General features: G+C 42.1%; 1 protein-coding gene across 1 annotated transcript; it reads left to right on the forward strand.

The window, feature by feature from the left end:
- The first annotated feature begins 938 nt into the window (after nucleotides 1–938).
- On the forward strand, nucleotides 939–5,894 carry fzd4 (frizzled class receptor 4). Its single transcript, XM_043691566.2, has 2 exons — nucleotides 939–1,547; nucleotides 2,459–5,894. Exons 1-2 carry the CDS (start codon nucleotides 1,293–1,295, stop codon nucleotides 3,788–3,790), a joined length of 1,587 nt encoding a protein of 528 aa, XP_043547501.1. The 5' UTR covers nucleotides 939–1,292; the 3' UTR covers nucleotides 3,791–5,894.
- Nucleotides 5,895–11,637: the final 5,743 nt, after the last annotated feature.

Raw genomic sequence — 11,637 nt, forward strand, 5'->3', positions numbered from 1 at the left:
CAAAAATAGAAATTTTTAGAGAAACTCAGCAGATCTGGCAGTAAAAATGGAGAGAGAAACAGAGTTTCGAGTCCAGTGACCATTGGAAGTGTTAACGATGCTGCCAGATTTCATTTGTTTCTCCAGTAATCTGTTTTTGTTTCAGCATTCCATAACTTCGGTGCTCTCATATTTTCTGTCCCCATAATTACAACCTTCAATTGTCTCATGTCGGCAACGTTCTGAATTATATTGTCATGATTTTCCCTGTGACGATATCCAGCTTTATTATTCAGCGACGATCCGACCCCTATATGAAAATTGTTCAACATGGTATTATTGTGGAAAGCACTTATCAATGTGTTGCGAACTCAGAGATTTTCCTTATCAAAGGGCAACGTCCCTGGGCGCAATACACTTTTGGTACATTAAAACACAATACTAATATGCATCTTTATCAAATGGACAAATGCAAGCCTGAATGTTTTTTTAACAAAAGTTCTTCAATATCTATAACAGAATATAATAGTAATCACAGTTTTATTTCGTCAGTTTCACATATAAAGTTGCGACCATGATTATGAACAACCGCACTGACCACAGCAGAGAAACAGCCAAGAGCTCGCAAGTTGCCGGAAATAACTCCAAACAGTCTGGCTAATATTTGTGACTGCCTTACGTATGTTCATTCAATTTGAATGTGATTATGCATATCTCGAGGGGCACACAAATCGAATATGTAAGTTATTTCTGCACTGCAACACGAGACTGTCACTGGTGATCTGGAGAACTTAAAGAGCAAGGAATAAACTGACAAGCCAGGAGGGAGGCAGTCTCCCGGTCAAAGGCACAGCCTTTGGATTGGCCCTGGACGCTTTCGGTAAGGTTCAGGGCTCAGCCCAGAGAGCTCGGCAGCGCCGCCTCCCTGCTCAACTTTCACTGGCGGTTGCTTTGGGAACACAGCAATGTGTGGCGATGTCAGGAGCAGCAGCACTCTCGGTCACGTTAAACTGAGAAGGAGACGTCTTTCACCTTCAGCGGAATAGTTGGGACTAAGATGTATAATCTTTTGGGGCTTCGAGACAAATACTTTAGACATTGATCTGTTAATATTGTGGTGTTCGCGGCTAACAGATGATTTCATTCCATTTGTGTCGATTGTCCGACAAGAAATGGCGTTAAACAAGATTAAGTATTAAATCAACTCAAAGTGACCGAACTGTGGCAGAGACGATCGCTGTTCGTCTTAAACGTTAACCGTTCTGCTTTTCCAGCTTTTCAGCAGCAGAACTAGGAAATCTTGACCACTGGAGATGAATTGGTTTTCGACACTGGATTTGTTGGCGCTTTGCTTAATTTTCTTCCAGCATAAGTTCGGCGCTGTTAAAGGATATGGGGACGAAGACGAACGGAGATGTGATCCTATCAAAATCGCAATGTGCCAGAATTTGGGCTACAATGTGACCAAAATGCCGAATCCATTGGGTCACGAGTTACAAACAGACGCCGAGTTACTGTTACAAACTTTTACACCTTTGATTCAATATGGCTGTTCCAGTCAACTGCAGGTTTGTAACATTGGACGACAGAATATAAAATGTTTCTCAGAGTATATCTGTTGTTGTCAGTGCGCGGGCACGTTTATTGAGTTGACTTCAAATAGTCTGTGAGAGTTGGGAAATTGCCGCTATTGCCAGAAAGCTCCAAGTAATTAGAACATGAGGGTTGCTAACTTTGGATCGTGGCTAAAACTTCCTGAAACACTAATATATATTGATGTAGGACACATGAGGAATATGACTTGATTTCAAATGACGTAGTTTAGAACATATACAATCCTGATACAAAACGTTGACTACCTTTTTTTGCAATATAATTTCAATTCAATAAAGAGCTAAAACACAATGGAAATGTGAATATACACAATTTTTTTTGAAAAAGTTTAAAGAGGTGACCTATATTTCCATCATACGTGCAGTGCTTTTCCATCTTTCGATGGCAATTAAAATCTTCCCTTATGCCAAGTAGACGTTGGAACAAGAGACAATTATGTGATGGTTTTCTTCGAAAGGATCCTTCAGATATTCAGCAATTTATATGCCCGCTTGACGGGCAAGTCTCTGCACAGGAGTTGATTTATGCTTAAGACGGACTCTTGCTTTCCTTACTAATAATTCATGTTAGTTTGTTCGGTGCTTTTCTGATGAAAGGTACTTGTAAATGTTGAACCGCGCTTTTGACGAAAGGCCCGTCAGCCGCGATTTCGCAGGTAAGTGATTAAGCTGTTCCCCCTGTGAGTCAGTTCATCGAAACGGTCATTCATTTGAGAATGAAATGGTTACCTTCCCGAGATTGAGACTGAACCGCACCGTACACAACGGCAGTACATAGCAGCTTGTAAAGATGTATCACGGGGGAGTGGAATTTTGTCGTGTTTGGTGTTTACTCTTTTGATTGATCACTTTGCTTTTCTTCACAGTTTTTTTTATGCTCTGTTTATGTGCCGATGTGCACGGAAAAAATCGACATCCCGATCGGCCCGTGCGGCAGCATGTGCCAATCTGTGAAGCGGAGATGTGAACCTGTTCTGAAGGAATTAGGTTTCTACTGGCCCGAGACATTAAACTGCAGCAAATTCCCACCGCAAAATGACCACAATTATATGTGTATGGAGGGGCCCGGGGACGAGGATGTCCCCTATCATACTAACAAAATATCCATCTCAGCAGAAGAGGAGTGTCTGAACATGGGGGGCAAGTTGGATAACTATATCTGGGTCAAGAGAAGTCTCACTTGTGCCCTGAAATGTGGTTACGATGTCGGTTTGTTCAGTAGATCTGCCAAAGAGTTCACAGACATTTGGATGGCAGTTTGGGCCAGTCTGTGTTTTCTATCGACAGCATTCACAGTTCTGACATTCGTCATCGATTCTTCTCGGTTCTCGTACCCAGAGCGACCGATTATTTTCTTGAGCATGTGCTATAATATATATAGCATTGCCTACATAGTGCGGCTTACAATAGGCAGGGAACGTATATCATGTGACTTCGACGATGCCGCCGAGCCGGTGTTAATTCAAGAAGGACTCAAAAATACTGGATGTGCCATTGTTTTCTTGCTGATGTACTTTTTTGGGATGGCGAGCTCCATCTGGTGGGTAATTTTGACGCTTACTTGGTTCTTGGCCGCTGGTCTGAAATGGGGACATGAAGCAATAGAGATGCATAGTTCCTACTTCCACATTGCAGCATGGGCCATCCCAGCGGTGAAGACTATTGTTATACTAATCATGCGACTAGTAGATGCTGATGAACTCACGGGTTTGTGTTATGTTGGAAACCAGAACATTGATGCAGTCACTGGGTTTGTGGTTGCGCCTTTATTCACATATTTAGTCATAGGAACTTTGTTCATTGCAGCTGGCCTGGTGGCATTGTTCAAAATCAGATCTAATCTTCAGAAAGATGGAACAAAAACAGACAAGCTAGAAAGACTGATGGTAAAAATTGGGGTCTTTTCGGTTCTGTATACAGTACCTGCCACCTGTGTCATTGCCTGCTACTTTTATGAAATATCAAACTGGAACCTTTTCAAGTATTCAGCAGATGATTCCAATACAGCTGTTGAAATGTTAAAGATCTTTATGTCTTTGTTGGTGGGCATCACTTCTGGCATGTGGATTTGGTCTGCAAAGACATTACATACTTGGCAAAAGTGTTCAAACAGACTTGTGAGTTCTGGAAAAACGAAACGAGATAAACGTGGAGATGGCTGGGTTAAACCAGCAAAAGGCAGTGAAACTGTTGTATAAGTGTGTATATATATATATGGGAAGAAACATGTAATGGTGTCGCTTTTTGTTTGTTTACAAAAGCTTGATTTCAAAGCATCACAGAGAAATTTGCTGTGTCCCATCTCTTATAGAAACTTCAAAATAAGTGAGAATGTGCCTTTGTACTGAAGAAAATCAGTTGGAAACCAATGTACATTACTGAACAAAAATGTTTCCTAAGTCTACAATAAAATAGAATATGACTTTATATGAACATTTGGTCCAAGATTGTGGAATTTTATATCTTTTGTGTATTGTATTTTAGTAGTTCTTACTGTACTTTTGGAAAAACAGTGTATGTAAACCAAAGAAAAGAGAGTAATACTGTAGTTCTTTAATGAAACTTTGGATAAATAACCGTGATACTCGAAAAGCATTACAATGTCTAAATAGATAGATCTGTGACAAAATTAGTTTTATTTTAGTTGAAGAACAACTCATCCATCTCATATAGATATTAAATTTGGTACACTGGAAATGTGGAGCTAAATATGAATGTGTGGTTGAAGCACCACCAATAGCCAACATTACAATCTAGACAACATGGTGTGCTATACCTCCTAATCTTTGGATAAATGAAGTAGGCTATTATTTACAAATGTTTAAGCACAGAAGTAGGTCTGCTGGTTTTATGTATTATTCTGCATGAATATTTTAAACATAACGGAATGACCTGTGTGAAGAAATGTTTGTCAGGTGCTTGAAATTCTCTGAGCCTTAAATGCAAATTGACTGCAAGCTGCTTCATTCAGGGCAACACTGAAGGATATTTTCTATGTTTTGCTGTGACAGGCTCCCCAGGGATCCATCATAACTAATTCTTTGAGCACTGTTGGTTTTAAGCTTCTAAAATTAAAGATCTATTAAGAGAACCCAGTTGTTTATGCAATTGTATAATTTAAAAAATCAAAACTTTACTCAAGGTGCACGATCAAACTAAACATAGTAAGTTTGAGAAATACACAGTGGGTAAGTCAGTGTTGTAAGAATAAAAGGCAAAGTTAGGACACTTCGAATATTTTAGTGGGATAATCTTAACTTGAAATGTCATAATTTGTCTCTATTTGCAGTTGTGACTTCCTAGCATTTTCTGTTTTTATACAATTGTATACATTTCACTAAAGAGGCAGAAGATCCAAGAATAAGTATTTTCCATTCAAAATAGATGGGGATGAGTAATACGTACCATACAGAAGCTTCAATCATTTTAATGTATGTTGCTACTTTGGATCAGACTCAGAGCCATATCCCTGTAAACATTCTACCATCTATATGTTTTATATTTCCCAATCCTACAGTTATACTTGCAATATTCATCATTCAAATTTCATAGAGCAACAACCTTTCAAGTAATATGATATGTTGGAAACTGCTGGTATGTTTTGTAAGTGACTAGTGAAATTCAGTACTCAAAAGTTTAACCATGGTGATATTTAGTTGATAGCTGTAGGTTCAAAACTGTTGAGGGATAAAGAGATATTATTCTCTATTGATTAATATCACAGAGGATACAACCCAAACTAAATCTTATTTGTTGTATTGAGCTCTGTGGGCTGACTATGCAGTTAATTTTAAGTTTGACTTGTTTATTTTTGTCCGTGGACAATAACCCTTGTTATAAATAGACACGTGAAACTCTGCTTCATTGTAAGAAGAGAAAACTAATGCGAAAGGTTAGTTACTTATTAGCGTGTCTGTAGTTTTACAATCATTCTCTTACTCATTGTGAAGGTATACAAAGTATTCAGTTATTCAATGCCAGTTTGTATTCCATTAATAACTATTTGATGTTGTTTTGCAAATGCCCTCGAGCATATCCTGTGTTTAGTACCGATGAATCCCACATTGTTTTGGGGTTCACATTACCTGAATAAATAAACAGCCATTCAGGATTTGCTACAGTTTTCAAAGGAAATGTCAAAAACCATTTATTATTACTTGTAAATGTAAGTGATGTAAATTTCTAATTTATGTTTTTGTCTGGTCTTATTTAAATTTCATTTGTACCTGAGGAAAGCAAAATTAAATTTCTCATTCCTTATTTGTACAAGTGGTGAATTTTAAAATAAAAATGTTAACAGATTCTGATGAAAATATGTCTCATATACCTCTCTGGGAATGATATTGGGGCGAAAATAGAAAGACCCTGAGAATTAGTGTAAGGAATACAATGTGCAGTTCACCCGTGCCTTTTGAGTGCAACGTGCACACCAATTTTGCCATTGGCTGCCAATTCTGCAGGAGACCGATAACATGATTGATCAGAAATACATAATAGTAGCCTGCATCTCTTAGATCATACAATCAGGGAAGATATATTGTGGCTCAAGCAGATGTTGAAATCATGGCTAAAGAGGATATGACTTGACAAAGGATGAGGAAAAGCACAACAGAATTGAGTATAAGCTGCAAAGTTTACTCACATCGAGCTGAAGGTCTTTGGTGGAGGAGATGCAAAGGGAGAGAGATGGCTGCAGAGGGAAAAAGTTGAAACTTTATTGCTGGAACAGCACAGCAGGTCAGGCAGCATCCAGGGAACAGGAGATTCGACGTTTCGGGCACAGGCCCTTCTTCAGGAATGAGCAGAGAGTGTTCAGCAGGAGAAGATAAAAGGTAGGGAGGAGGGACTTGGAGGAGGGGCGTTGGAAATGTGATAAGTGGAAAGAGGTCAAGGTGAGGGTGATAGGTCGGAGTAGGATGGAGGCGGAGAGGTCAAGAAGAAGACTGCAGGTCAGGAAGGCGGTGCCGGGCTGGAGGGATTCGGCTGAGACAAGGTGGGGGGAGGGGGGATGAAGAAACTGGTGAAGTCCAAGTTCATCCCCTGTGGTTGGAGGGTTCCCAGTCGGAAGATAAGACGCTCCTCCTCCGACCGTCGCGTTGTTGTGGTTTGGCGGTGGATGAGTCCAATGACCTGCATATCCTCGGTGGAGTGGGAGGGGGAGTTGAAATGCTGTGCTACAGGGTGGTTGGGTTGGTTCGTCCGGGTGGCCCAGAGGTGCTCTCTGAATCGCTCCGCAAGTAGGCGGCCTGTCTCCCCAATATAGAGGAGGCCACACCGGCTGCAGCGGATGCAGTAGATGATGTGGGTGGAGGTGCAGATGAATCTGTGGCGGATATGGAAGTTTCCTTTGGGGCCTTGGAGAGAAGTGAGGGGGGAGGTGTGGGCGCAAGTGTTGCACCTCCTGCGGTTGCAAGGGAAGGTGCCGGGAATGGAGGTTGGGTCGGTGGGGGGTGTGGATCTGACAAGGGAGTCGCGGAGGGAGTGGTCTCTACGGAAAGCTGATAGGGGAGGGGAGGGAAATATATCCTTGGTGCTGGGGTCTGTTTGGAGGTGGCGGAAGTGACGGCGGATGATGCGCTGTACATGGAGATTGGTGGGGTGGTAGGTGAGGACCAGTGGGGTTCTGTCCTGGTGGCGGTTGGAGGGGCGGGGCTCAAGGGCGGAGGAGCGGGAAGTGGAGGAGATGCGGTGGAGGGCACCGTCGATCACGTCGGGGGGGAAATTGCGGTCCTTGAAGAAGGAGGCCATCTGTGTTGACGGTGCCCTCCACCGCATGGCCTCCTCTATATTGGGGAGACAGGCCGCCTACTTGCGGAGCGATTCAGAGAGCACCTCTGGGCCACCCGGACGAACCAACCCAACCACCCTGTAGCACAGCATTTCAACTCCCCCTCCCACTCCACCGAGGATATGCAGGTCATTGGACTCATCCACCGCCAAACCACAACAACGCGACGGTCGGAGGAGGAGCGTCTTATCTTCTGACTGGGAACCCTCCAACCACAGGGGATGAACTTGGACTTCACCAGTTTCTTCATCCCCCCTCCCCCCACCTTGTCTCAGCCAAATCCCTCCAGCCCGGCACCGCCTTCCTGACCTGCAGTCTTCTTCTTGACCTCTCCGCCTCCATCCTACTCCGACCTATCACCCTCACCTTGACCTCTTTCCACCTATCACATTTCCAACGCCCCTCCTCCAAGTCCCTCCTCCCTACCTTTTATCTTCTCCTGCTGAACACTCTCTGCTCATTCCTGAAGAAGGGCCTGTGCCCGAAACGTCGAATCTCCTGTTCCCTGGATGCTGCCTGACCTGCTGTGCTGTTCCAGCAATAAAGTTTCAACTTTGATCTCCAGCATCTGCAGACCTCACTTTCTCCTTGCAGAGGGAAAAAGGCCTTCCACACAGATTGCCACATTTTTAAGATGAGAGGAGAAAGATTTAAACAGGACCTGGGGGCCAGCTTTTTTACACTGTGTGGTTTGTATGTGGAATAAACTGCCAGAGGAAGTGATAGATGCTGGTACAATTAAACACTTAAAAGACATTTGGACAGGTACATGAATAAGGAAAGATTTAGAGGGATCTGGGCCAAATGCAAGCAAGTGGGAGAGGTTTAGTTTTGGAAATTTGGTTGGTATGGAGTTGCACTGAAGGGTCTGTTTCATGTCATATGGCTATTGCCAAAACGCAATGTGCACTGTTAGCCAAGAGTCAAGTCAAGTTTTAGATGCAGTCCCACAAGACATTTAATAACCTTACACTACTGGTCAATGTCAGTGATGCATATTCAAATGTAATTTCCTACCAAGTATAGCACTGACTTGGGCCACTGCTTAAATCATCATATAGTCATCACATGATTTTCAATAATTTATATCAATCAGGCTTCATTTCCAACATTCATATGTTTCATCTCACCCTTACAGTTATCATTGCTAGACCAATGACCAATGTAACCACATATCACATTTCACACATTCTAGCTATTCAAACATTACAACAAGAACAAGCAATTTGTATGACACTCACACACGTCCTTCAATTTTGCAGGATAAGGTAATACGTAGCCAAAGGCAACAGGATCAACCAAGTGAAGAGGACATTGAGTAGAGCACATAATGTCCACCCCACTTGTTAGCTCATTATTTTTACAATTATGTAACTCTACCTTGATGCTTTCCATGCCCAGTTAATGCTCTGGACATTAAAAATTGCAAGTATATTTTTCTTATTAAGAACTTCAATTGTGAAGTATGCATCCACTACTCTCTATCCACTACTACACATCTAAACCCACAAAATACCTTACTATACCACAAACTTATCCTTGAACCTTTTCCTTTCAGCTGAGCAGGCGGTGCAACCTAGTTAGGCAGAGGAACACAAACAGGGGATTGATGTTGAAGACACAACTTCCCCACTTGATCTCATTGACACAGCAACCAGCTTCTGTACTGACTCTGCAGGTGTTATTGAGGCTTGATTGACATGGTGAGGTATTAGACATGAGTGAACTGCAGCCAGAGTGGTGAGGAGAGGTATGATTTTGCTGCAGAGGATGCACATGAAGATTTTGAAAGTGCAGGACATGGAAGAATGTTGATGAATATGCCAATCAAAACTTGGCTATTGTAAGAAAGCTGTGGTCAAGATTCAGGAGTATGGTGGTTCAAATTTCCCCCTGGGCTTTGTCCAAAGCTTAGAAGCCATCCCTGACAAATTGGAAATGGTGACCAGCTCCATGCACATTTGTGGACTCAGCAATGACACAGTATCAATGCTGCACTTTCCAAGGTAACAAACGCAGCGGCGATCCAAAGTTTGAGTGCTGCAGTGAAAGCTCCAACTGTTGTAATTCAAGATTAGATTGCTATCCTGGCTGTGGATATCAGTGTGCATTTCAGCAATCTTTCCTCAATAGAATACGAAGACACTGAGGTGCCACCCTATAGGAGTAGCAATGGCCTATTGTTGTCTTTCAGGAAGATGTTATTCATTTCCCAGTGCCCTTCGTGTTTTTTCATTTTTTAGTTCATCCAGTTGTGCTACACATGCCAAGATGGTGTAGTTCAAAGTCAAGGTTTTCTAGGCTCAGATCTGTTTGAGCACATCCTCCAAAGCCATCTAAAATTTCCTCCATTGAATCCCAGCAGCCTTCCATCACCAAGATAGCACTTTGTGGGAGCATGACAGTCATCAGTGCAGAGAGGATATTTTCTGAGGGACTGTGCATGGGTGATTACTTGTCAGATATATGCAATGTGGAATTATTTCACTTATAAACTTATTTTGGAATATTTTCTTTACCATACGTTTTATTTTTGCATTGTGGCAAAGCAGACAGTGTTCAGTGACAGCGGGCAATTAAGGTGTGGAGCCCATTGGCAAAGAGGAAATAGAGCTGTGGTTATTTGTATTGCACCAGGTTAGGTCTTCAAAGACAGGCTGGGAAGAAAGTGACTGCATATTTTGCCACCTCCTCTGCTTCTGCTCCTCCTCCTACTCATGTTCCTGCTACTCCCGTTTATTACATAGCTGCTGGCAAGGACAGCATGATGAAGTAGTAAGCATGAGGCAGGCAACTATAAATCTTCACACTTATTCTGCTATGTACTGTAAGGCTTCTCCAAAGCGATCCATGAAGCAGATGCATTGCGTTAGCATGTCAGTAACTGTCTATCAGTACACAGTAACTTGACATTGAGGGAGTGGAATCTTTCTTGTTTCTGGACTGTTTGCAAGTTTCCCCATGGTACAGAATGCTACTGCTTGCATGTAAGTATTTGCAGTGAATTATATACAAGCAATGGCATTCTGTACATGGGGAAACCTGCAAACAAAACAGATCTATGTATTCATTTCATTTGACTGACTTCAGCAAACAGAGTAGTGAATTTCATTGACAGCCCCCAGATTACAGTGGGCAGAAAACGGCAATGTTACAAATACTCAGAATTCTAATCGCCAAAGATCCAAATAGAGAAAATTCAGTGCTACGATTACCCGCACAGCCACTGGCAGTGCAGTTCTTGCCTCTCTCTGACATTGCAGTTATGGCTGCAGCAGGTAACAGATTATAGAGAGGAGGTCTTTACTGAAGCTCAGGTTTTGTTCATTGCTGGGGTTCAGGTAGGAGAATTGCACCCTAATCACCCGAGGCAAATATGGACTTTCATTCTCCGTTTTCTCCTCCTGCTGCTTCCAACAGCCTGCCCTGCTTTTCTCATTTTCAAACTTTACTATATTTTGAGTGGAATGTCCAATGGTACACCACCATCAGATATCAAGGGTCAAAACCTTGAAGTTAATAAAATGCCCTTCAGCATTATTACACCACTCCCTGTTGACTTTTTCAGCTTCAAACGATTGTAGAAATTATCAAAATTTGCAGAGTTGGAGCAATTCTGCAAATAAGAAATCGCTAAACAATTAAACTGTAACTAGTCGAGGATCCCTTTTCATTGTGTCCCAGGGATTCTATCTGCTACTGAACCTGTGTTTAGCTGTTATGAGGTTATGAGAGGAAGTTGACTGAAGCATTGATTTCCAAAACAGTACTGCTGGTGTCAAGTCAGTGTTACATATGAATTGATATCATGATTTGCCTGCTCTGTAGACCTGTGATTGATAATCACTGCATGCAAATATATAGCCAATCCTCATGCATAACACAAAAGTTATTTTAAAGGTGTGAGGGCAATTGTAGCACCCCTAAAGACCAGAGCTAATGCATCCAATTTCTTGCCGGAGCATCTTAAGTGAATTTGGGAAGTTTAGTTCCATATCCAGTAAGAAATGAAATATGCAATAAAATTGAACATCATTTTGCATGAAAGATGTGAATGGACGAAACATTGATTTTCCTGCTCCTCAGATGCTGCCTGACCCGCTGTGTTTTACCAGCACCACACTTTTCAACTCTGGTCTCCATCATCTGCAGTCCTCACTTTCTCCCGGCCTAAAATGAAAGCAGAACTGGAAAACTGGTGAAACTGGGAGCATTAGAACCAGTAACAATCAGTGAATAGACTACTCCAACCATCCC

The sequence above is a fragment of the Chiloscyllium plagiosum genome, unplaced genomic scaffold (genome assembly GCF_037043375.1).
Source record: "Chiloscyllium plagiosum isolate Xiang-an unplaced genomic scaffold, Cpla_swu_hap1 HiC_scaffold_6, whole genome shotgun sequence".
NCBI classification, from domain to species: domain Eukaryota; kingdom Metazoa; phylum Chordata; class Chondrichthyes; order Orectolobiformes; family Hemiscylliidae; genus Chiloscyllium; species Chiloscyllium plagiosum.

Coding starts and splice junctions, on each gene's coding strand:
- fzd4 (XM_043691566.2), top strand. CDS start 1,293: ATGAATTGGTTTTCGACACTGGATTTGTTGGCGCTTTGCTTAATTTTC. Junction 1,548..2,458: donor GCTGTTCCAGTCAACTGCAG/GTTTGTAACATT, acceptor TTTTCTTCACAG/TTTTTTTTATGCTCTGTTTA.